The sequence below is a fragment of the Melampsora larici-populina genome (genome assembly GCF_000204055.1).
Source record: "Melampsora larici-populina 98AG31 unplaced genomic scaffold MELLAscaffold_62, whole genome shotgun sequence".
In the NCBI taxonomy this organism is placed as follows: Eukaryota; Fungi; Basidiomycota; class Pucciniomycetes; order Pucciniales; family Melampsoraceae; genus Melampsora; species Melampsora laricis-populina.
Window position 1 is genome coordinate 495,959 of NW_006768826.1, and position 24,661 is coordinate 520,619.

Here is a 24,661-nt window from a genome sequence, read left to right on the forward strand (position 1 = left end):
GCAATATAATAAATCAGTACTTGGGTTCTAGAAAAGCAAGTCCACTACGTGGCAAATCTGAACCTGTTCCCTCTTTGAGATTTTCCTTCAAGTGAGGACTAAAAGTCCTTTACACCAGAGCCCAGACCCATTCCTCTATGGAACATCTTCCAAACTCAAGGTAAAAATATGAAAAAATATGCAAAATGATGGGAAATCACAGACTGATTCGACCAGAACTTTTTCAAATCTTTCCCACCTCTCATGCATTGCTGAGAATTTTCTACATCTTGACTTTTCTAAATTCCATGGTATATTATTGATTTGGTGTAGTGTTAAGTTCTAAGGTGTTGAGTATAGTATCAGCCTTCTTTTAATTTTGAGTGACAGGATACATTACATCTGTTCCTCTTTCTACCTCCTCTTAAACAGAGTCCTTTCTTCCTTTGGTATCAGCACCAGCTGTCTCTGCAGCTCCAGATATTTTGGCCGCACCAGCTGTTTCTGGAAACCCAGCAACCACTGATCCTAGCAACACTGCCACAAATACGATACTGGTATCGTATCGACGATACTCAGTAAAGTAACAGGTCTACAATACTAGAGAAACTGAGCCTCAGTAACGTAGTTGTACCCACAATACAATGCTCAGTAAAGTATCGCAATGGCAATACTGTGCCGCCCAATACCTAGTACCGTATCTTGTCACGATACCGATCAGATACTGATACTGTATTGTAGTATTGCACTCCCAGACACAAAATCAATAGAGATTTTGTACTCGATACTTCCTTGGGCCCATTCCAGTATTGTACTCGGGGGGCAATACGATACTAAGTAAAGTAACGCCATACACGATACTGCCAGGAGGATTGGGCAGTACCGTATTGTGGCTGCAATACTGATACTGACAATACGATACCCAAAAAAAAACTACAATACCGCTACAATACCAATACTGGTAAAGTAATTGTGGCAGCGTTGATCCTAGTATCTTGGGTGAAGTTGTTTCTGCCACATACTGGTGTGAGTGTGAACACCTTACCATGGAGGTCTTTTCTGTTGAGATACTACCAGCGTATTCCTTTGACTTGAGTTTCAGACGTCGAGAAAGGTCTTTCAATGATCTGTGAAAGTTCTCTTTTTCAATCACTTCAACATTTTGATTTAAAACATATCACGATTAAATTAACACAACTGGAAGCAAATCTTATTGATCACCGGCACATTTAATCTTACATAATGCACCTAGAAAATCACTTATTAAACCCTCAAATGAAATCATGACCAAACCTTCAACATCTTAACAACGGTAATCAAACTTGAAAAAATCAATTTGCCCAAATCCTGTGCAGAATATGAGCACACAGATCTTGCAAGTTGGGCTCAAATAGTGTTTGCACCAGTTGGAACTCAATACCAGGGCTTGTCAAAAAAATAACTTGCAAACTTGATCCAAGAAATCTTGCACAATTCCTTACACATCATTAATTAAAATGAAAACTTTAAATCATCATGAAATCAAAAACCTCAACAACTCTTCCAACCCAATTGTTTTGATCATCATTTCTGTATACATAGATATTTTTCTACTTTATAATCCTTTGTTTGAAAATCCAAACCAAAAAAAAGTATTTTCTAATTCGATTGGGTTCCTCTTTTAAAAGTTAACTTTCTCAACTAAATCTTTATCAAAAAAATCTTATAAACTAAAAAAACCAAATGAAAACCCGTCTCTCCAATGACCCAAAGTTTTAATATATGAAATCCAAACTTTTGATATATATGTATATATAAAACTTTTTATGTTTTTATTTTTTAGTTTAAACATCATTCATTTAATTCATACTCAGCACCTCTTCTAACACTACCCCAACCAATCAATCTCCAATGTTGTTCAATCCTTCTACTCAAGGCTACCTTTTCTCCAATCTCAGTACAAGCAGGTTGGTTTAATAAAACTTTAGCTAAATCGGCTTTTACACTCATCACTCTACCGCCGGTTGAAGTCGAACCAATGTTGACCATTAAGATTTCACCTTTGGTTAGTTTTGATACTTTGGTTTGTTTTTTATCATCTGTTTTAACTCCTAATAATCTTCGACTAGTAAGTCATGAAGAAAAAAAAACAAAATTCGAATTCATCAGTTTCAGGAAACAAATAATTCCATCATGTTTTTTCTTTCGAAATCATATAAAAAACACTTGAAAATCAACTTACAGTAAGAAATAATTAATTTCAATCTCAGTAAAGATCTTAGGTAACTTTCCAACCCCTCCCAAAACTTGTCCAACCAATCTATCAGCTCTACAAAGTTGAGGATCGATTTCTATTCAAGAAGAAGAACACACATATATCCCTCTGATTAGAAAAACCAATCCATGATTCACTTCGATTCAAAAAGAAAAGTGAAAAAAATGAAATCTTAACTAGTTCCCACTCCAATCAATCCACCAGGTACAGCGAATTTCAATTCATTCTTTTCAGCCAAAAGCGTCACAATCTTACTTCTGATCGGTTTACAATGAATTTTTCCTTCTGCATCTTTAGTCACCACACCAGGTCTAACTTCAATCTCTTGACCCATCTAAACGTCCGTCAAAAAAAAAGAACCAAACCAAAAGATTCAACAGAAGATCCAGTGATGATTAAAGTTTTAAAGATGAAAGAGAAAAAGATTGAACGTACCCTTAAGACACCTTGTAAAAGACTACCACCAGCTACACCACCTTTTAATTCGTCTACTTCTGCACCTGGTTTGTTCACATCAAACGATCTGATGACCGTAAGTCTAGGATCTGCACTAAAATCACGTAATGGTACGGGAATCTTTTTCACAATATATTCGTTAACTGAATCGATGTTATATCTTAATTGAGCCGAAATCGGTACGACAGGTGCTGAATCAGCTACTGTACCTACAAACCGAAAACGAAACCCAACCCAAAACATCAAACTCAATCATTCGAAAAGAGAGAAAGAGAGAAAAATGCAAACCTTTAACAAAACTAAGGATCGTCTTGTATTGTTCCTCAGCCGCTGATTCTGAAATCAAATCCACCTTGTTTTGTAAAACGATGATATGTTTTAACTTCATGATTTCAATAGCTGCCAAATGTTCAGAAGTTTGAGGTTGTGGACAAGGTTCGTTTCCTGCAATCAACAAAAGAGCTGCATCCATCACAGCTGCTCCTGATAACATGGTAGCCATTAAGATATCGTGACCTGGACAATCTACAAAGGATACATGTCTGTTTTTTTGTTTTGTTTTTTCCCATTTCCCAAACACCCAAAATAATAAATTGATCAGGATTTGAAGTTCAGAGATGATCGAGGGAGGAGGGGTTCTGAAAGGTACCTGATTAATTTCATTCTACCACCACATCCTGATACGTCACACATCGGTCGATCTTCTTTATCAGATCCATAACTTCTATAACACCCAGGACGATCACAAGATTCTTCTTCACATTTATAAACCTATACAATGAATCGCCATGCCCAACAAAACGAAAACAAAAACACAAAAGTCAGTTTAAAATAAACGAAATGAAGATGAAATAAAGACTGGTTGACTTTGGCATTGGCATAACCTAATTTAATGGTAATATTCCTTTCTAATTCGTTTTTAAATCTAACAGTATGTACTCCAGAAATAGCTTTCACGACAGTTGATTTACCATGAGCTACATGACCAATAGTACCTAAACCCGTCCATCAAAAAACCTCACAAAATCATCAATGATCGATCGAACATATAAAGCACGAAAAACCGAAGAAGAAGAAAAAGAAAGAATCCGAGAAACTTACCAATATTAATAGTAGCTTGTTTAGAAATCACTTCAGGACTTAAAGGATTTAAATTAGAAGTATCTACTTTAACTTCTTTAATATCTTCAATTGGAACATGAAGATTTGAAATCAATTTTCCATTCTTATTAACATTAGGTTTTGATAAAGATGTAGGATTTGATGATTTAGGTTTGCTTTGGATTTGTTCGGTGTCTGATTCTGATTCTGATTCTTCTGATAAATCTAAGGGATCGTGTAGTAAATCTTTTGATGCCATGATTGAAGTTCGATTGATTGAAAGTGATATCTTCTTGGATCAGTGAAAGTGCAAGGGCAAGGGGGAGAGCGAGTATAGATGATTGGATTTTTTGTATCGATGGATTAAATTTTAATCGGTTTTATGTAACTCTGTTTTCAACTAATAAAGTACCTTAACGAGTTATGTAAATATACTTAACCCCATAACCAATACTTCAAAACCCATTGGATTTTACAAACTTGGGAGTCACCTCATCCAACTGACCGACCAATCAACCAGCAAAACCAACCAAACCAAAAACATGCCAAACCCATCAGCACCAAAACTAAACGACTTACTACACTGGGCCGTAGAAAACACAACCACCAATCCAAACCCCACAAGCCCAGAACCGACCTCAATAACCGCACATCCCAACGACCCACAAGGACCATTTGAAATAAACTTTCGACCAAACTTAGAAACCAATTCAAATACATCAGTAGTATTAAAACAAGAACCTATAAAAAAATTAGATACATCTATCTTAGATACTATTTTAGGTAGAACAGATGCCATTCGGATTAAAGAATTAATTAATGTTTTTGAAAATCTTGAAGTTCAGATTGAGGAAAGAATTCAGGCGGGTGAAGGGTTAGAAGAACTTGTTCAAGATTTAGATAATGCTAATGGTATGATTCAATTTCCTAAACTCAAATCTAACTTTCATTGATATATATATGAACCTCTATTTTTTTGGGTTTTCTGGTTTAATCATTATCTTACTTTACGGTCTTTTTGTTATTTTTTTTAGATTTGGAAGTTTTAGGTGTTTGGCCTAAATTAATTAAACTTTTAGAAGAACCTAATGATCAAATCCAATTTTATACATGTTGGATCATCGGTACCTCAGTCCAAAACAATCCAAAATCTCAATTAGCCGTAAGATCCCCAAACCCCCCGCTCCCTCCCGAAAAAAATAAAACTAATCCGATTTTGTCTTGTTTTTCTTTGGTGGATTTCAGTTTTTAAAATATGATCCGATTCCATTAATTTTAAACGTTTTAAATCAATCAAATGATGAAGAAACCAAAGCTAAATCATTATATTGTTTAAGTTCAACTTTAAAACATGCTCCTTCTTCTACCCATGCATTAAGTTCGTTTATCAATTCATCAGGATTAGAAAGTTTAAATACAATCTTAAAAGGTAATTTAATTTCCAAAAGCAGCAACAAAAACCAAACCATTCTTCTTTTCGGTTGATTTATTTATGTTTGGTTTTTCTTTTGGGTTTTGGTTTTGGTTTAGGTCCTTCAATGAATCTTCGAAGAAAAACGGTGTTTTTGATTAACTCTTTGGCTATGCAATCCGATTCGATTTTAAATTCATTAAGGTCTCATCATCTTTTCAAAACTTTAATCAGTTCAGTTTCACCTACACTTGGAATTCCTACTGGTTTAAATGGTGAAGGATTATCACAAGATGAAGATTAGTTGAGTGTTTACAATTCCTTCTCCTATCTCTTAAACATTTCATTAATCTTAATCTTCTCTTTTGGGTATGGGTTTTTTTTTCTTGTAGTGTTGAGAAAGCTTTAAGAGCTATTACGACTATCGTTTTACAGTCTGATCAGACAGAATTGAATCAAGAAGAAAAAAATAGTTTGAGGGAATTGATTGATGAATTGAATGAAGAACGTCAAATTAAATTAAATCGATTAGAAGGTGCTGGAGTGGCTGAAAGTGAATGGGATTTAGTTTTAGAAAGAATTCGGAATTGAAATTCCCGATTGATTTTTTTTCTCTGTGTTTAATTTGGTCAGAGGTTTGATTTGATTATATTTAAGTCATCATTGGATTTTTTTTGTTGAAGTTTGTAACTTTCATTTGTGGATTTTTTTACGATCTATTTTTTTACCTTTTGGTTTCTTTTGTGACTTATTTCTGTTGGTTTAATATATACATAGATATAGAAGCATATATAAAGTTGCAAATTTAAAAAAAAATCAAAGTTCGTAGATATTTTTTGTACAAATAATTTGGAAGAAAAAAGGTTTTGAAAGTTTTCTTGAACATCAACGATCACAACAAGCATGAAACAGATCACAAAGAAGATTTATAAAATGAAACAAAATGTTTTTTTTGGTTGATTGATAGGTTTGGGAGATCAGGTTGAAAGGTTTTTATTCTTCTGTTGTGTTTGGATTTGGATTGGATGATTTGATTCGTTTGGTTGGTCTTGAATCAATTGGATCTGTTGTAGTAAGTTCTGATTGGATTTGTAATTGATTTAAAGATTGAGATTGAGATTGAGATTGTGATTGTGATTTGATTGATTTCCTATGATTATTTTGGTTAACAACTATTCCAAACCAAAATATACAAAAAAAACCAATCAGAACCCTTATCCATTTGAAAAAAAAAAGAAGAAAGAAAGAAACTTAACTAGATCTATATTTAATTAAATAAATTTTCAAAACATTAAAATATCCAATAAACCCTAATTCTTTAAACGAATTCAGTAGGTCTAAACCATTAATAGTTTTTCTTTTATGATGATGATGATGAACAACGGTAAATTTAGATGATGGATTCGAAAGTAATGAATTCGAATGTGATAAGATAAAGATCAAGAATTCAGAAACACATGATTGGATTAAAGTTTTAGATGAGTTTGTGATTTTGATTTCGTTCGGTAAGGATTGTTTCATTAGTTTATAGATGTTTGAGTGTGGTAAGAGTTGATGGGTTAGATTGTAACTTTGGATTTCGTGTTCTTTTATTGAACTTTTTTTTTGAGGTTCGGTTTGATGGATTTGATTGGAGGTTGATGTTGAAGTTGGTTTGATTAAGATTTGATTTGAAGTTGAGGTTGAAGTTGATGGTAAAGGTGAGGTTGACATCTTTCTTTCTTTCTTTGATTACTCGTTTCTTGAGTTGGTTTGGTTTTTGGATTTTGGATTTGGGCAATTTGAAGAATGAAAGAGCAAGTAGCATTTTGGTAAATCCACACCTACCGCCTCTCTGATCAAACGCCTCTCTTAACAGATCTTAAGTGCTTGTGTATCCTCGAGTAGAAATCCTTTCTGATCAGAGATACTCTTGACAACCTATGAAAAGAAGCAATAGCAAATTAGTCTTGAAAATACATCTTCAAAGGTATATAATTATCCAGAGTTTGTGTTTGATGGAACATTTACTGTAACGGCAAACATACCTTAAAAGCCTATCAATCCACTACTTGGACAGTAGAGGGAAATAGGGAGCTGTGATGAGAAAGTAACTGGGTGACCTCACCAAGTCTTTCTATAAGTTTGTCCTGCAAGAGAAAGGCCTACTCCAGGCATTGTAAACAACCCAACCAGCTATCCTAGAAAGTCTAGGACAAGCAGCAAGAGGTGATGTGGGGTACCCCCAAGGAGAGTAAATGGTTGAAATCTACCTTTTTCAAGGACCAATTACCCTTACCCTCCATGGAGAGAGAACAAATCCCAGGAGGTGGGTGAGCAAGACAATTTTTTTTCAGAAGTGAAAAGAAAGAGAGTAGTGATGTGTAGGAGTTTTAACAGTTCAGCAACAAGCAAAAGAGAGGAAGAGAAAAAGTTGGGGTGAAGAAAGAAATTTTTCTCATGTGCTATCAAGTCAACATCTGGTTCCCTCTCACCAGAATCAGTCTGGCTTGATTTGGTCCCAATTCTATGGACTCAGAGCATCCCCAGCCGTGCCGTAAATTCGTACCGTACGGAGGGTCGCACGGATCGCTTAGGGTACTGTTTGATGCATGGATTTTGAACCATGCACAGCCGTGGTGCCGTACAGTACGGCTTGTAGCATATTTTGCAAAGTGTATTATGGGTTAGCTCATCATCGAGGTGTATGATTTGCAGAGAGTGCAATTGTACAGGTTGGAGTTATGGGGAAAGTGAGGTACGGAAGGATTTGGGGTGCGAGCCAAAATAGAACATATTTGGCCTATTTTGGCTCGCACGTAGAGAATTGCCTAAGCTAAGTATGTATTTGGGGTAACGGCTGTGGATAAAAATACTCCAAATCTACGTATGTCACGGTTTACGGCACACGGCTGGGGATGCTCTCAAGACCTGTGCACTCTAGCAATCCTGCCCTACAGTACCACCCATAATAGACTGTAGAGCACTGTTGCCAGCTTGGGGTGCTCTCTGTTTATGAGGATTATGAGGAGCTTAGAGCATACATGCAGTGGTTGAGCCTCAAATAGAGGCCACAAATTAACAAAATCCAATTTTAGTGGGGGCCTGAATGTTAGGGTGGCACTTACACTAGTGGCTAAGTAGTTTGGTTTACTTGGTACATTGTCAGCCCTGGGTACATATACATGTACCCAAAACTAACTTATAATATTGAACTTTCACTTATAAACCTAATTACATGTACATACAGCTTATAAAACACATGTAAGATATAATAAAACATATACAAACATAAATTACATATACATATACATTTAAAAACATATGTAACATGTAATAAAACACCAATTACACCTCATAACTCAGTGTCAAGAGTTAAAATGCTTATACTACATAAATTACATGACACGTATATGTAATTATGTAATAATAATAATAATAATAATAATTAATGGTAATCATTAAACCCTAAACCACAGTAATGATACAATCAAATATCACTACAATTAGGTTTGGAGAGGAGAGTATATAAACCCCTCCTCTCTCAGTCCATTATTCCGCTACTCAATTGTCTTTCATAAGAATTGAGTCTTGTCTTCTTCAGTCTATTTACTGAACAAGACAAGAAACTATGTGGGCTAGAGGCCTCCCCGAAAATTCTTGTGAATTTTGGGGAAGCCAGTTTTCAAGAGGTAACTTCCTTTCCAGGCTTCTACGAGAGGTTTTTCTTAACCTATCTAGAACCTGAAGGAGTTACCCCTTTGAAAGACTAGAGCGTGGGGAGCCGGGGTCTCCCCTGGAAAACACACTATGTTGGTTTCCATCACTGTGTTAGGGAGGGCGGGTCGGACAAAAAAGATTTCGTAACAACCTAAAGGATTGTAGTAAACTTATATCAATCTAGGGATGAATTGATATCTAATTTAAATTCTTATAGTAAGTTGAATTACGGATAATTGATAGTAAATGCAGTGCAGTAAATGGAAAGATGATTGAGATGAAAAAGATACGGTCTAGGAAAAGAAAAAGAAAGGGAGGAAAGTCCTTCTCTCCTTTTGATGCTTTATATATCATCATGTCTTCCGCCTTTCTTTTATTTCCAATATTATGACGTATTTAATCAAATTATCTGGCTTTCGTAATCCCGTCTCTTTCGAGAAGGAATATGATATTCCTCTTTCTGGATTAAGGATGACACGCTACTCTTCCCTCTCACTCCTATCTGTCATCTATCTAGTGCACGCCTTCATGGACTGACTTCACATTTCGTGCCTCATGAAAAGGCCTATCCATTATTCCGCTACTCAATTGTCTTTCATAAGAATTGAGTCTTGTCTTCTTCAGTCTATTTACTGAACAAGACAAGAAACTATGTGGGCTAGAGGCCTCCCCGAAAATTCTTGTGAATTTTGGGGAAGCCAGTTTTCAAGAGGTAACTTCCTTTCCAGGCTTCTACAAGAGGTTTTTCTTAACCTATCTAGAACCTGAAGGAGTTACCCCTTTGAAAGACTAGAGCGTGGGGAGCCGGGGTCTCCTTTCACTCAGGTTAGTGTCGGTCCTGAGCCTCTCCGGCTCTTCCCCACACCGTCGCTAGCCACACGTTTTCCCAATCAGCCAGATTCTTCTTAAAGATTCACTTCTAACGTACTTTAGAGACTAAAAGGTCTATATACATTTCATGACACGTAAGTAGGGATTTTGCATCTCTCCTTATCTAGCACATATTGTGCGCACCGCCATTCTATCTCTGACCACTCTCGCTGGTACAGTGAGCAGCATTCCGACTTCCAACGGCCCAGGCGTTTTATCTCTTCCTTTTGAACCCCTGCTCTTGTCAAGAGTGTTGCGCCGCCTATCCTGAAGGCGTGGCCTGTCATGTTGCTCGATTTTCCCCAAGCTGATTCTAACACCTTAATGAAGATTGGTCTTGTTATCGCTGTTGTCCCACCATCTCTCCAAGTCATAAAAAGTCTTGGGTCTTTTACCCTTTCCATTCTTTGCACTAGCCGTCCTAAAGCTTTGAATGGGCAGAGGCGGCCGCCTGTTTCTCTAAGTAATAGATACTGTAGCTCGCCATTTTTAGACGTCTTTGCATCACGAAGCGTTATCTTCGCCATTCGTTGTCCTCCTACCGAGATAAACTGCAAATCAGACTTTAGAACGGCTTGGATGTCCCTTTTATTGTAGGACGTTGTTCTATAAACAAGTTCTCCTATTCGAGCCAAACCCCAATACGCTGTGAGGACCAACGCAGTAATCCCTACCGGATCCACCTCATTGTCCTGGATGAAGTCGAGTAGTTGTGCTAGAGCTTTTGGCGATACAGGTTTTCTGTCGCCTCCCAGTAACTTCGCTTCCATTTCCAACCTCGTCGATGAACGTAGAATACTCTTCATTTGTGTCTCATTAATAGTCGGGCATCGCTGTCCATGAAAATCGTGCCAAGTCCGGATTGCAGACAAATATTTGTGTATCGTCACCACTCTTATTGCACTACACCAAATGTAATCTTTACCGGGTGGTAAAGAAAACTACTGACATAGAAAAGTCCTGAGGCACCAGGAAGAGAGCTAAAAATCTGAAAAAATATGCACCTTGTTCCTAGATGCTGGGGCGTCATGATGAGTATTTTTTTGTATTTTACACGCAGATATTGATTAATTTACTAACAATAAAGGCTGAAAATCATCAAAAACCCACCTGTAACAATACCTGAAATTTGGCCCTTGATTTTGTAGACAGGTTTTTGAAATCTTCAAACATCAATAACTTTTGCAGTTCTGAATCAAATAACTCGATTTTTGGTTCATTGGAAAGGTGAGTCTTTGCTCTACATTTTTCATTGAGACATCACATCTGTAGCCCGTCTGAAGAAGGTCCTACAGAGCTATTCATGCAGAACTGTTTGGACATATGTAGAGCGTTCAAATGACTAGATAGCACCTTGCTGACATTATGAAGTGTAAAGGAGAATGGTTCAGCTTTTGAATGAACCAAAAATCAAGTTATTTGGAGCAGAATTGCAAAAGTTATTGAAGTTTTTAGACCACAAAATATTGTCTTTATAATCATGACCCAAATTTCAGGTATTGTTACAGGTGGGTTTTTGATGATTTTCAGCCTTTATTGTTAGTACATTAACCAATATCTGCATGTAAAATACAAAAAAATACTCATCATGACGCCCCAACATCTAGGAACAAGGTGCATATTTTTTCAGATTTTTAGCTCTCTTCCTGTTGCCTCAGGACTTTTCTATGTCAGTAGTTTTCTTTACCACCCGGTAAAGATTACATTTGGTGTAGTGTTGGCTTGTTTGTAGCTTTTTTGTTATGGTTGTGTCCTGCCCATACAATGAAAGATTCGATTGTAGATCGAGCTGCTGGGAATGGTTTTAGGCCGAACTGCGTTGTAAAGACTTTAAATTTTTTAACACCAGACGCATAAGATTCTAGGGTACTCCTCTTCCATCCGCCCCGTATCATGTGTCTCTGAGTGCTTGTGAGTCGTCGAGGAGTGTCATCTTTTACTCGAAGAAAGGTTGTTAAGTCCTTCATTCTTGGAATCCCGTTATCTTCTAAAAAATTTTTAAAGCAAGTCAGAGATGTTATAGCGAAGGTGCTATGTTCGCTGATGTTCTTACTTTTTCTACCACTGCTAGTTAAGAGACGGTTGTCTGGATTAACTTGTACGTTGAAGCCGAATTGGTAACTTTCCGAAGATAAAACAGGGGGATGGGTTCAATTTTTTCCTAAACCAAACCGCATCTCGTGGACCCTCTGGACTTATAACCTCCTGATTTCAGCAACCCTGAAGGACCTTTTTTTTGGTCCCTGAGAAAGTCTCCTGAATCGTTCAGCTTCGCTCTCGTAATACCGACTCCGGGCTATCAGGATTTATCGTTATTACCTAAGCAACCGACCTTGGTTCTCAGGGACCGCTTCAATGGGATTGGGGGGATTTAACAATATTACATTGTTTCATTCTTAACATTACAAGGTCTCACGTATGCTAGCTACAAATTTTTATACTAAGGTACCAGAAAAGGATCGACTGTACTATAACCAGCTCTGGGTTTGGTTCTGCTTCCTGTCAGCGCTTCTATCTCACCAACTGATCCTCTTCTGTCGCGTTTCTCAATCAGAGAGTGAGGTCTTCTGGAATTTCTAAATGGATCTGTCTAAACCAATCTTTGGAAGAGGACATGCCCCAAGACAGCTCATCCGCTGCATTATCTAGGGAAGTTACCCTTCGTTGTTCAACCTGGCAGTCATAAGAGTATAAAAGAGAGCTAATTTCTTTCCATTCTTGGTTCACCCAGAAATCGCGGGACCGTTTGTTTCGTAGCACCCCTTCCGTCGTGGTGTTGTCGGTTAAGACCAGAAAGCGGCCTCCTTCCATCTTCCTTAGTTTCGCCAATGTCAGTAGTCCAAGACGGACCACCACCGTTTCGAGCCATGCGATCCCTCTTTTGGGTTGGTCCATAGGTGTTTCCCAACCTGGTAGTAATCTAAACTGTGACCAATCCTTCCCAATTATCACTCCGATGCCAAAGGACGTCGAAGCGTCACCGACCCAACCGACGTTTGTCACTTCTCTCTTCTTTAAGAGGTGTCTATTTGGAAAGCTTTGAAGAGCGTCCATCCACACATTAAGGTCCCCTCTCGTCGCGGACGCCATCATCCTCTTAGCGTACTTATCGTGCCACTCTGCCACCCACCGGAAGCTACTAGACAAATAACACCTCAGTTGCGGTAAGATGTATGAAACATGACTTAGACAACCATTCATCTTCTCCACCTCCTTATAAGAGTAGTGTGTCTGCCGTAAAAATTCACTGAGTTGGTTGATTCGTAGCTGTAGTTTCTGTAGCGGGAGGCATACTGTCTTTTCTTTGAAATTCCAGAGAAAGCCAATGTACTTTTGTTCATCGGCAAAATGGGAAAATTTGGTTTCATTTGTCTTTACTCCCAGTCTTGCACTATAAGCCACAACTTCTTCCATGCTTAGCGAGCTCGCCTCTTCTTTGATCAGAAGATTGTCGTCCACCCATCTAAAAGCCTCTTTTAGTCGAAAATGCTTCTTAACTAATTCCTTCCATCCATCGGCTGGACCACCAAAGCTTCCACAGCCTCCTACGCCTCCGAATGAAATGCATGTGTCTATATACTGAAAACCTAAGAAGCACGTTAACAGTAAGAATGGCCATTGGCTTGGGAGAGTTCCGATTTGTCGGTACGCTTTCTCCCAGTCAAACAAACCGGCTTTTATGGGAACCTCTGTTTCCGCTACGAATTCGGAGACCGTCAAGAAATTATCCCATGTTGTTTTGAAGTCGTCTTTATTAATGAAAGAGTTGACACTGGGAATGTCTGGATTGTTCTTTGGAAAAGATAGGTCATTGATGGGCCTAAAGGACCCATCGCCGTTTATGACGGCTCCCATCGGGCTCAACCAAAAGAAAGGAAACCGTGATTGTAGTTCGGCTGTTGTGAAAGGGCCATACATCCTCCCTTCTAGCACTTCATTACGAATGTTCTCCATGATCTTATCCCTGACTGCCTGCAAGGATTGGTGGTTAGGTGGGCAGTAAAAAGGAAGACTACCAATACAATGATCTGGTATACCCTGATCAAACCCGTTCCTAAAGCCTTCTAGAACAAAATTGAATTGCGGTAGTAGGCCATACTTCTTCAACTCTTCCTCCCACATCCTTATGTTCATAGCGCAGTAAGGTTTTTCTGGCCATCGAGTTGGTAGAGAGTCGAACTGGTCCCTTGGCAAAGAGTCCCTTATTGGTATGTGCACCTCCGTTAAACCTGTAGGTTCTTGTGGTGTAGATGTCGTCTCCTCATTCGGGCGAGGTCTTGATGCTGATCTTTGGTTTAGACTGACCAAGGCAAAAAGGTAGTTTTTTAGGGGAGAATACACAATGTTATTACGCCGATCAAAATTCATAGTTGTATATTTCTGAAGGAACATCGGACAAGGGGAATCACATCAAGACTAGCAATACGTATAATTCGAGCCAGGGGTTGAATGCCAACGCAAACCAGCCAACCTTTGTCAAACATTTATACAACACGTTCACAGGATTCTGACATGTGACTGGGTGAGCGGTAAGGACAGTAAGGTGGTAGATAAGACCACGTGCTACAGGGGGTGAGTGCGCTTTTTTGCAACAACCAAAAAACAACACAATTTCAAGAAAAACGAGAAAAAACGAGAAATACGACCACACTACAGCCCCTTCATAAAGGATAGGGAAAGAAGACTGCATCACAGGTACCGACAACTGAAGGACACTCACTGTTGGCGAGTTCTTCCTCTACCATTAGACGCTCCACCTCTACCTCTACGCGCTGTTCCTCTGTTACTAGGTTGACGGACTTCTGATGCTTGATCTCTTCATAAGGGCGGGAGCATCTCTATGATGTCTGGGAGGCGAGGAGCTCTAGGTAAGCGAGTCGCTCTTCTATGATTCGAGGACGAGTTCGGACGGGTTAAAGGGCGCCTCCTCTTCTTGGACAGGGTAGCCGTCGACCTTTGTTGAATTCTATTGGTCTACTTTAGTGCTAAGCATTTTCACTATTACCCTCGTGGCGTCCATAGGAAAAGGCACTCACTCTTCCCAAACCCCCGTGATAGGATCACGATGCTCAAATCGAGCTCCTTTAGCGTATGGATTCTCATTTCCTGAGCTGAGTTCACCATTTCGAGTTGCCTTCTCTTTCGCCGCCCTCTCAATGATTTCTACATAGATACTAGCATCCGGGACTGGGACGCCCTTACCTCTGTGACCGAACAGTTGTTCCCTAAACAAGATATCGTACCGGAGAGCTACCATCCAGCATTCGGTAGCGTCTCTGTGATTCAATCTGTCAGTTCTACGCGGAATGTCTAAATTCTTGAATAAACCAGATCTTACTTGATGTCTTTGACATGCTTCACGTGACCTCTTAACTGATCAGATAAGATCGAGAAGTGATATACCTTCTTCAGGTACTTTCTCAACAAGGTTATACCATCCACCCATTCGCCGAAAGTCATCGCATATTCGGATGGGGGAGTGAGACCTCGGTTACAAGTATTCTTAGACGAAGACGTGGCGGGTTGGTTCTTTCTACTTTCGACTTTGTCTTTCTGTACAAATGTTGGGTTCAGAACGGTAAGGGGAACGTTATCTGATAAGTTCTTCATGGCCTCTCCCCAATAAGGTTGGAGAGTAGGAAGGGAAGATTTGCAAGGTGCTCCTTCTTGAAAACGAATGCCGTTTTCTTTCTTGATGCTCTTCCTGTTGGTTGAAGACTTGGTTTTTGAAGACGACACTTGTTTCCCGTGTTACGTCATCGCTTTCCTATCTAGGTATGATGAAAGTTCACGTTTTTTAACCATTCAGTGGAATTGGACATCGGTATCTCATGTATGTGACAACCGGATGATACAGATGGTGAGTCTGCTTACCTCTAGAAGGGGCTTTCTCTTTTGCTAAGAGGGCCTTTGCTTTCTCCTTCGCTTTAAGGGCTTTTGCAATCACTTTATCGATTGCTTTGATTGACATGTTGGAACCTATGTTCGGACAAACACACCAGCTTTGTTAGAAGCCAATCTCAACCAGTGGGAGATGTTGAATCAGGGCTACGTGAGTAGCCTGTAGACTAGAAAGTCTCTTCCCTAAAGTGGGGCGCTCAAACGATGGGAGCTAGAGGATGATATGATAAGATAAAAGGATGTCTTACGCTTCTTTTTCTCCTTGACTGTCAATTCCGAATCATCCGAGTCGCTCGAATCATTCGAAGATTCAGATGACCACGAATCTTCCTCAGAAGAATCTTCCGCCTTCGTGCTGGAGTCGGAATCGGATGAAGCTGAAGATTCTCCCGAAGATGAAGAGTCTGGGCTCCCATGGTCGTCTTCTGCATTGTACGTGTCGTCCTTGGAATCTTCTTCTTCCGACTCTTGATCTTCTACCTCATCATCTTCTACTTCATCCTCTCCTGCGTAGCTATCCATGGACCTGGCTATCGCGTCACGTCGCTCTTCTTCAATTGTTTCACCATCCAATTGATCATTGTTGGGATCATCAGTACCTTCTAGATCATCCGCCGGAGCAGCGGGGGGAACGGTCGTGGTTGATGAAGGAGGGGCGATGATGACTGTTCCCTCTTCGATAGCCTCTCCTCTAGCAATACGAGTTATTCGGCTAGTTGTTTGACTGTTGGCCATTTGAAAAAACAAAGATTCAACCGATGTTATTAAAGGTGGATGTGACGTAACAATTTATAAGACGACTTGTGTTGTCTTTCAGATGTATTAAAAATTTAGAGATATGTGAAGGATCTAGAAATGACTCGGATTAAGTAAGGATGAATTTGTGAACGTAGAGAGCTGCTGGGTGACTGCTATCAACAACTCCAAACAGGAAGTAACGACGAAAAGATCGAAACAAGGAAGTAACGATGAAGAGTTCGTAACTAAATTCAATGAATCGAGTCCCGTTAAAAAACGAGAATGGTACTTCTGAAAAAGGACTTTGTAATCTAGAAACAAACAAGAAAGATTTTGTAACAACCTAAAGGATTGTAGTAAACTTATATCAATCTAGGGATGAATTGATATCTAATTTAAATTCTTATAGTAAGTTGAATTACGGATAATTGATAGTAAATGCAGTGCAGTAAATGGAAAGATGATTGAGATGAAAAAGATACGGTCTAGGAAAAGAAAAAGAAAGGGAGGAAAGTCCTTCTCTCCTTTTGATGCTTTATATATCATCATGTCTTCCGCCTTTCTTTTATTTCCAATATTATGACGTATTTAATCAAATTATCTGGCTTTCGTAATCCCGTCTCTTTCGAGAAGGAATATGATATTCCTCTTTCTGGATTAAGGATGACACGCTACTCTTCCCTCTCACTCCTATCTGTCATCTATCTAGTGCACGCCTTCATGGACTGACATCACATTTCATGCCTCATGAAAAGGCCTACCTTCAAGGACTTTCCCTCAAGCAATTTATTACACACATCTTTTAGAGAACCCTTTAAAGTTCAATTGAAGTACATAATCAAAAGTCTTATAATAATAAGACTATTGATTCACTTCATATCTTTAAAGCAGCTTCCTGACTAAAAGATAAAGTAATCCCTTTCTTCACCTTCTGGATCCTCTACTTTCCCTAAGTAGATCATTTCTAGGTTAGTGACCTCCCAATTTACTTCAAGGTTAGTTACCTCTTGAACAACTACAGGTTAGTGACCTATATCAACTCACAGGTTGGTGTACCTTCTGAACAACCGTAGGTTAGTGACCTATATCAACTCTCAGGTTGGTGTACCTTTTGAATAACCATAAGTTGGTGACTTTATAACAACCAGACTAGTGACTCTATACCTCACTCTCCAATCGGTCACCTTGAAGATTGAAGGAAAGCCCTGGATCCAGCTTTCATATTCTTAATAATAATAATCTCCTCTTCAGGAGTCATTTAACTGTAGCCTGTCTGGATTTACCCAAACAGGCCAGTTCCCCTCTCCCTCATCCTTTCTTTTCTTCATAATTTTATTGTAATTACATTATATTTGAAATATAACCTTAATTATATAAATTTACAAACCTACCTTGCCATTTTTAGTGAGCCTTAAGTACTCTTTTGAATACCCAACCCTCACAATCATATATATTGGGTACGTAGGATTGATGTTATAAAGTATCACTTTGAGAGCTATGGAGTGGTGGTGAGTATATGACTGTGATGATCCACTAAAACTAGATTCAAAGAGTTGAAGTACTGACAGTGACCTACTGAGGGATGCAGAAGATGGTTGTTTAAACATCCACAAGTAGCCTGAGTTCAAAAACTACAGGGATCTTGTCAAGAATGATTTGCAAGAACCGTGGTAATTGATCAAGTCATTTACTTTTCCTAGAACAGAGTAGTAAGTAAGACATCTAAATAAGAATAGAAAAGTCTTGAAGTTACATCAAAGGAATAGCTGGCAAGCAGAAAAGGTTCCTACAATGGAACTTCCATTGGAGAATCTAACTAGTTCAGTAATTTGGATTTTATTGAAACAGGATAACAAGATTCAGGGGGTTTCAAGTTAAAAAAATGCCTAAAATTCAAATGTCCCTACATAAAAACATAGCTTATAACTTTCAAATTTTTAAAAAACTTCCAGAAAGCCCTTCCCAAGAAGCACATTCTAGTGTTTATTCTATAAAAAATGAATGAAAATTCAAGGTTTGGGAGGCAAAAGTAAAAACATTTTTAGGCACTTTTTGGCCAACTTGAATAATGAATGTTTCTTAAATCTTTGTATGAAATTCTAACAAACAAATTCTAGAAAAATGGGAATATTTATTGTTGATGGCAACAAGCAGCTGGACTTCACTGGACAAAGGGTAGGGTAAAGATAGTGGTTCATAAGAAGTTAGTTGTTTTCTTTGGTCAAGGGAAGTCCCTCGTCTTATACCTGGAGTAGGTATATGGCAGACTTGTGGTTGGTCACTAGCTTATAGTATTATCTTCTTAGTCTGATCTCTTTGAACAAGGATGGCTATTGATTTTATGCATGTTGTTAATAGTGACATTGTTGCCTGTTTATATTTCTACTTTTGTCTTATCAGTCCTGTATTCTTGGTGTATCATGAGATTTCTTTTAGTTTCTCTCAAAGCCCCCAATCACAAGTAGATGGAATGAAAAAATAAAAATAAAACATATCTAAGTTTAGGATAACAGTATTAGACTCATTGATCAATGATAATTCAGGAAGATGATATTAGAGATAAACTTCATGATTATTTTTGACACCAAAAGAAGCAGAAAAAGTGAGGAAAAGAGAATTACAAAAAGTAAAAAGATAAACCCCAAAGAATCCACCATTTTACCCCTTGACTTGATTTTCCAAATCCGCCCTTTGTACACCTAAACTGATTTCCATACTAACCAATGCATCACATGAGATCTTCTGGTCTAACTCTAACAACTTCCATTTCTAAACCTTCCAATTACCATAAAAAGATAATGATCTTTGACCACACAGCAAGATAGTATCTTCACACATACAGGTCTGCTCAGTGATCTGCTGATCTGAATAATTAAATCATATGTGATACATCATGTAACTTTCTACACCTTGACCAAATTGTGCCACAAATTGGCTACATGCACCATCATAGCTTCTTGAAGTCATTTGTCAGTAACAACAAGGCTGCCACTATACTATACTATACTATACTATACTATACTATACTATACTATACTATACTATACTATACTATACTATACTATACTATACTATACTATACTATACTATACTATACTATATATACTATACCACATCTGAACTATACTTGGTATAGTATAGTTCTAAAGATAGTAGAATATAGTTGAAATATACTCAGTATAGCTTAAATATACTGAAGTATAGTCAGATATTGTTTTTAAAAGTTGTATAGGCATATTTCAGGAGATTTGGCAAATTCAACTATACTGGGTATATTTTACAGTATAGTATAGGTCAAACTGTACTGGTATAGTAGTCAGTATAGTATAGTTGAACTACACTATACCCATAGTATAATATACTAGTATAGTATAGTGGCAGTGTCAGCCCTCGAGCTCTTCTCAAGAAGAACCGAAAGGACTTCACAATTGATATTATGTTTTCATCACTCCATTAGTTATACTAATCACCTTATCTAAAAACTAATACACCTTTTTAGATCTAGTATCAAAGATCAAAGAATACAGACAACAGATTCCTTTTCTAAATTGTCTTAACAAAAAGTAAAAACACATATATAAAAATAAAACACTTACAACTTGAGGTCTAGTTTCAAAGACCCAACAAATAATCAGAGACTCAAAGTCATAAATAGACTAGAGACTTTAGTATTAAGAATAATAATTGTACAAGTTCCCTAGAACAGGAAAACTATTACATCAAAAGATGAACTACAAATAAAGTAGTCTCTTGCCCACGAACCGTTAGTACAACCATGACGAGACAAGAGACTAAGAGACCTGAGTGATACAAATAAAATAGTAAGCGACCTTGCGTGATAAAATAACACTCTATCACAAAAGAGCTCTTACATTTAATAATGACCGGATTGGGAAGCAACATTGAATCCCATCGGAAAACGACACAAACAACCTAGCTTCACCAGGATAAGACATAATCCTAGAAGCCCAACCACAAGTCAACGCTAGAGAAGGAATAGGTATAAATACCAGTCCTCCCTCGCTAGAAAAAGGAAGGACACCTAATTCCCCTCATCCTTTTTCAGACCACCATCTAATTAAAGTATCCAAGTTTTCTTCGACCTCCAACTTCTAAGCAAGTTCTTCTCCAAAAGAATACTTATTATTAGTTCCAGTTTGAAAAGCATAAAATTCTTATTTTAAACAAACCCCTAGAATTAGTGTCACTCCAACTTCCTAGATTTGTTTCTGAACCTTGAGATCCATAACTGTTCACTTATAGCTTCATCGCCTTTTAAACCACTTTCCAGCCGTAGTAGTTATCCCTCTCCTGTTTCTAAGGAACAATCTGGATTATCTTTGGATTAACTTAGGTTAGTCCTACTCCTCTATTGGTCTCAGACCCAGTTATTGCACCGGAAGGTTGGCAAGATCCCTACACCCTTTGGACGTAGGCTACTCCAGGTTCTTACCTAGGAGATAATCCAGGCGCAGGCTTGACCAGCTATCACCTGCTAACCAGCAGTGTGCCTGTCCCGTCGTGAATTAATTCACGGAATAAAAACTTTGTCACCTGTCAGTATAATATACTAACTTCACCTCCTGCTCCACTGGATCACCCTGAAGGAAGAATTACGTACCTATTCCCCGTAACCAGCGGAATATCAGTCAGGGCTCCCTTACGACCAGTAGACTAGACCTTTCGTAAGCTCCTTTTCATAGCCACCCTGACAGGCAGCCTTAGTAACAAGAAGGGTGTTACATGAAGTTTAGTTGATGAAATTACATCAAACCTTTGAGTCAGTGTATGCAGTCAGTTTTTGAAATCCTTTTGTCAAGCTGAAAAAGTCACAGCATGTTTTCAAAATGATCACTTGTCCAGATGAGCAGATAACTGAGCAGGCCTGTATGTAAGCAGTAGCCACCTAGTCACTAAGTGTGCTGCACATTAGTGTGGGTGTTATGGATTAGGTGTGCAGTTTTAGTAATGTTTATGGAACATTGAACTCATAATCATATAAGTCAATTCATTATTGGGTGTACATGATCATGGGAAATGAGATGAGGCCAGTTTTCATGAGAAATTTCAAGGTGCAGCTACACTTTCAGTTACAAAGCAAGAAAGGATAAACAGAACAAAAGCAAGAATATTATATTCAAAGTCTATGGGTGACAAAGATTGTGTTTGAGGATCAGATAGGTGCTGTAGTTTCCAGGCTTGAATCCTGGGAGTATATATAAGGACTACTTATAGAATAACTTTCAAAATCTGGATGCCTTCTTATCCTTCCCTGATATATGGAAAAACCTCTGGGACGATCCTGTTTTGTCATAGAGCACATAGATACAAGTCCTTGGAGACTACTTCATTCAGTGTTGGAGTCCAGTTCATTGGTATCTATATCTGATTCCATCCGACAAATTGGGCATTTGAAGCTTGTACGACCTGATGGGGACAGAGGCCTGCTACAAATCATGTGCTATCATGTGGATATGAAAAATTCAAATTGTAAGCAAGCTGTTTTAAGACAAAAATGAAGTGCAAATGGTGATAGAGTTCTTCAACATACATGCAAGCAATCCTTGTGAAATACATGACCTGCAGGATTTCCCCCATGTAGATCAACAGAAAAGTCATGATGATAGATAGGATGTATGCAAATTGAACACTCATGGCCAGTCTCTTCTAATTCTAATGCAGGTCTTTTGACTGTGAAAAGCACAGGATATTTGCCTATGAGAATAAATTATTAGTCTTTCCTATTCAGATTATAAAAGTTGAATATGATGATCCTTCTGGCTGATTTGTAAAGAGGATAAAATCTTGAAGGTGACCTACTTAACTGCTCCACTTGAGCATCAAGATATGATCTTGCACCATCCACCTTGACAGCAAGGTGTAACAATAGCTCAATTACCCTACTTTCTGCAGTAGAATAATCTGTTGATACTCTGTCCCATCTTGACCTTGCTTGTCTAGAATTGATCATGACATCAATTGCATGCACAAACATGTCAAGACTCCAATTTTGGAGTTGAAGAAATGGCAAAATGAGCTCCTTCAAAGGCCCCAGAGAATTCTCCCCAAGCATTAAGCTGATGTCTTTGAGTAAGTCTTCAATTGTGAACATGAGATCAGCATTGGTTCAATTGAGATTTCAAAGTGATTCTCATGAATCCTTTGGTAGACATCGAGAAAACATCATAGAAATTATTACCTACTTATCCACTCCACTTGAGCTTCAAGATATAATTTTGAACCATCAATGAAAACAGCAATGTGGTGTAATAGCCTGATCAGTGCACTTTCTGTGTAGGTATAGTCTCTTGAAGACTTTTTTGTCCATCTTGAGATGTCCTGTCTAGCATGTATCATAGCATATATTAATTTCTTGAAATTGTCCATGTTCCAATTTTCAAAGTGGAGGAATGGGGAAAGAAGGTCCACAATTGAACTGAAAGACGGTGTCCTTAGCATGATTGTTATACCCCGGAATATATCTTCACATTCAAATCGGTTCCTGAATTGATCATTCTTCAATTTTTCCTCCCCTATGAAGTATCTGACTATGGGATATATCTCTCCATACATATGAAGTGCTTCATATGCCAGTCCCTCCTCTAGTCCTAGTTGATCTGACACATCCATGCCTCTTATATGTGATGAACACAGTAACAAGAAGCCCTTGAAATTCTCAGGCTGCATTGGACAGCTTTCCTGAAGAAACATATCATAAATTTCAACTAAGAATCTAGAGGATTTGGTAGATTCATTCCTGTTGAATTGGGACATGATCCATATGATGAATTTTAATCTCAATGAGGCTTCTGCTATTGCTTCATACTCCAATACACACAAAATCAGATTGAATCACATGCTCAAGCAAAGATAGGGAGGAAACACACCTGAAGAAATCTTTGACAGCTGTGGAACTTTCTCGTCCTCCCAAAGTGTGGCACTTACTCCTAGAAGATCCGCACCTATGTAGGGAAAAACCACCACATTCATTAATCAACAAAACCATTCAATTTTCAAAGGAAGTAATCATATAATACCCCTTGTCAGATGAAGCAGAAGGGCAGCATAACTTATGGGACCCTGCTTCATGTTTTTGTTCAATGGCTCCAAGTCACCACTTGGCAAATAACCTTGAAGATGTCTTAAGACTGCAAGTGCCCAGATAGAATCTCTATCAAGGAATTTGTGATTTTCCAGTATTTCAATTGCTTTTTGAATTGATATTTCAAATTGTTGTCCTTTACTGAAAACCTTTGGACTGAATGTTGTTGTTGAAGGGACCCATGGAAACAGTCTGTTGAAAGGTGATGCTAAATCTTGTAAACTCATATCTAGTCCTTTCCTTTGTAATATTTTTTTGTTCAAAGAGAGAATGCTTTTGAACTCTTGGTATTGAGACAGTTGAGAATTCTTTGCAATCAATTTTCTATCTGTGGATTTTGAGCTGAGCAATGATGGTGAATCAGAGTAGATGTTGAAAGGTTTGAAAATTTCAATCCCTCTTGATGAACTGAACTCTCTGGTTTGCTGGTAGAGTTGATTTTCTATGCTGACTGAGCTTGATACTGAGTAAGATAGACGGAGCAACACAAGCAGAACCCAAAAGTGATATTCCATGATGATCAAAGCAAAGACTAGTAAGTTTGATTGCCATGAAGAAACAAAGCAGTCAATTTAATTTATATGTCAAAGATATTCTTTAATCAATGAAACATGTGTTGACAGAAATGTAGTAGATTTGATACTTGTCTCACGGTCATATCACTACCAGCATAAAGTAATTTTCCCAAGTGAAAAATGGATACATTCAGAGCAAAAAATGATTGAAAATGCATTTAATCAGCATTAAATCAGCATTATTCAGCATTATTCAGCATTAAATGAGCATTTTCAATTAAAAATGCATTAAATGTGATCATTTTTTCCTTGGGAAAATCATCTTTTGCTGGGAGTGTATGGACCTGCAACATACAATTGCAACACATACATTGATGTTTGAGAATATGAATGGACTATGTAAACTAACACATTCACCCACTAGCCAGCTGCATGTGAAAAGGACCCTGGAAATCTCCTGTAGAGAGCCCTGATGAAGATTGTCAGGTTTTTCAAAGTTTTACACGTTTTCTCAAGAAATTTAGCCATCAAAGAAGTCTTAACCACTCTTGAGAGCTGTCAAATTTCTTTGTTATACTGGTGAATTTTGGGAGAGCAACATTAACATACTAGGACAGTATAGAACCAACTCATTA

At 38.1% G+C, this 24,661-nt stretch overlaps 5 protein-coding genes across 5 annotated transcripts; 1 reads left to right on the forward strand and 4 right to left on the reverse strand.

The window, feature by feature from the left end:
* Positions 1–1,468: 1,468 nt before the first annotated feature.
* MELLADRAFT_45579 (uncharacterized protein) lies at positions 1,469–4,108 on the reverse strand (the record flags this gene model as incomplete). Its single annotated transcript, XM_007416606.1, has 8 exons — positions 1,469–2,083; positions 2,201–2,309; positions 2,411–2,567; positions 2,669–2,898; positions 2,978–3,231; positions 3,339–3,460; positions 3,557–3,684; positions 3,791–4,108. 8 exons carry the CDS (start codon positions 4,047–4,049, stop codon positions 1,810–1,812), a joined length of 1,533 nt encoding a protein of 510 aa, XP_007416668.1.
* Positions 4,109–4,303: 195 nt separating this feature from the next.
* MELLADRAFT_79345 (uncharacterized protein) lies at positions 4,304–5,505 on the forward strand (the record flags this gene model as incomplete). The annotated part of the gene is made up of 4 exons (XM_007416602.1): positions 4,304–4,702; positions 4,825–4,952; positions 5,036–5,219; positions 5,321–5,505. The coding sequence occupies 4 exons, from the start codon at positions 4,333–4,335 to the stop codon at positions 5,503–5,505; spliced, it is 867 nt and encodes a 288-aa protein (XP_007416664.1).
* Positions 5,506–6,406: 901 nt separating this feature from the next.
* Positions 6,407–6,914, reverse strand: MELLADRAFT_93911 (uncharacterized protein; the record flags this gene model as incomplete). The annotated part of the gene is made up of 2 exons (XM_007416605.1): positions 6,407–6,414; positions 6,458–6,914. The coding sequence occupies 2 exons, from the start codon at positions 6,912–6,914 to the stop codon at positions 6,407–6,409; spliced, it is 465 nt and encodes a 154-aa protein (XP_007416667.1).
* Positions 6,915–14,175: 7,261 nt separating this feature from the next.
* MELLADRAFT_68142 (uncharacterized protein) lies at positions 14,176–16,406 on the reverse strand (the record flags this gene model as incomplete). Its single annotated transcript, XM_007416604.1, has 6 exons — positions 14,176–14,333; positions 14,491–14,606; positions 14,807–15,067; positions 15,109–15,508; positions 15,645–15,749; positions 15,920–16,406. The coding sequence occupies 6 exons, from the start codon at positions 16,404–16,406 to the stop codon at positions 14,176–14,178; spliced, it is 1,527 nt and encodes a 508-aa protein (XP_007416666.1).
* A 6,400-nt stretch (positions 16,407–22,806) lies between these two features.
* MELLADRAFT_112207 (uncharacterized protein) lies at positions 22,807–23,738 on the reverse strand (the record flags this gene model as incomplete). The annotated part of the gene is made up of 4 exons (XM_007416603.1): positions 22,807–22,891; positions 22,981–23,227; positions 23,297–23,371; positions 23,480–23,738. 4 exons carry the CDS (start codon positions 23,736–23,738, stop codon positions 22,807–22,809), a joined length of 666 nt encoding a protein of 221 aa, XP_007416665.1.
* Positions 23,739–24,661: the final 923 nt, after the last annotated feature.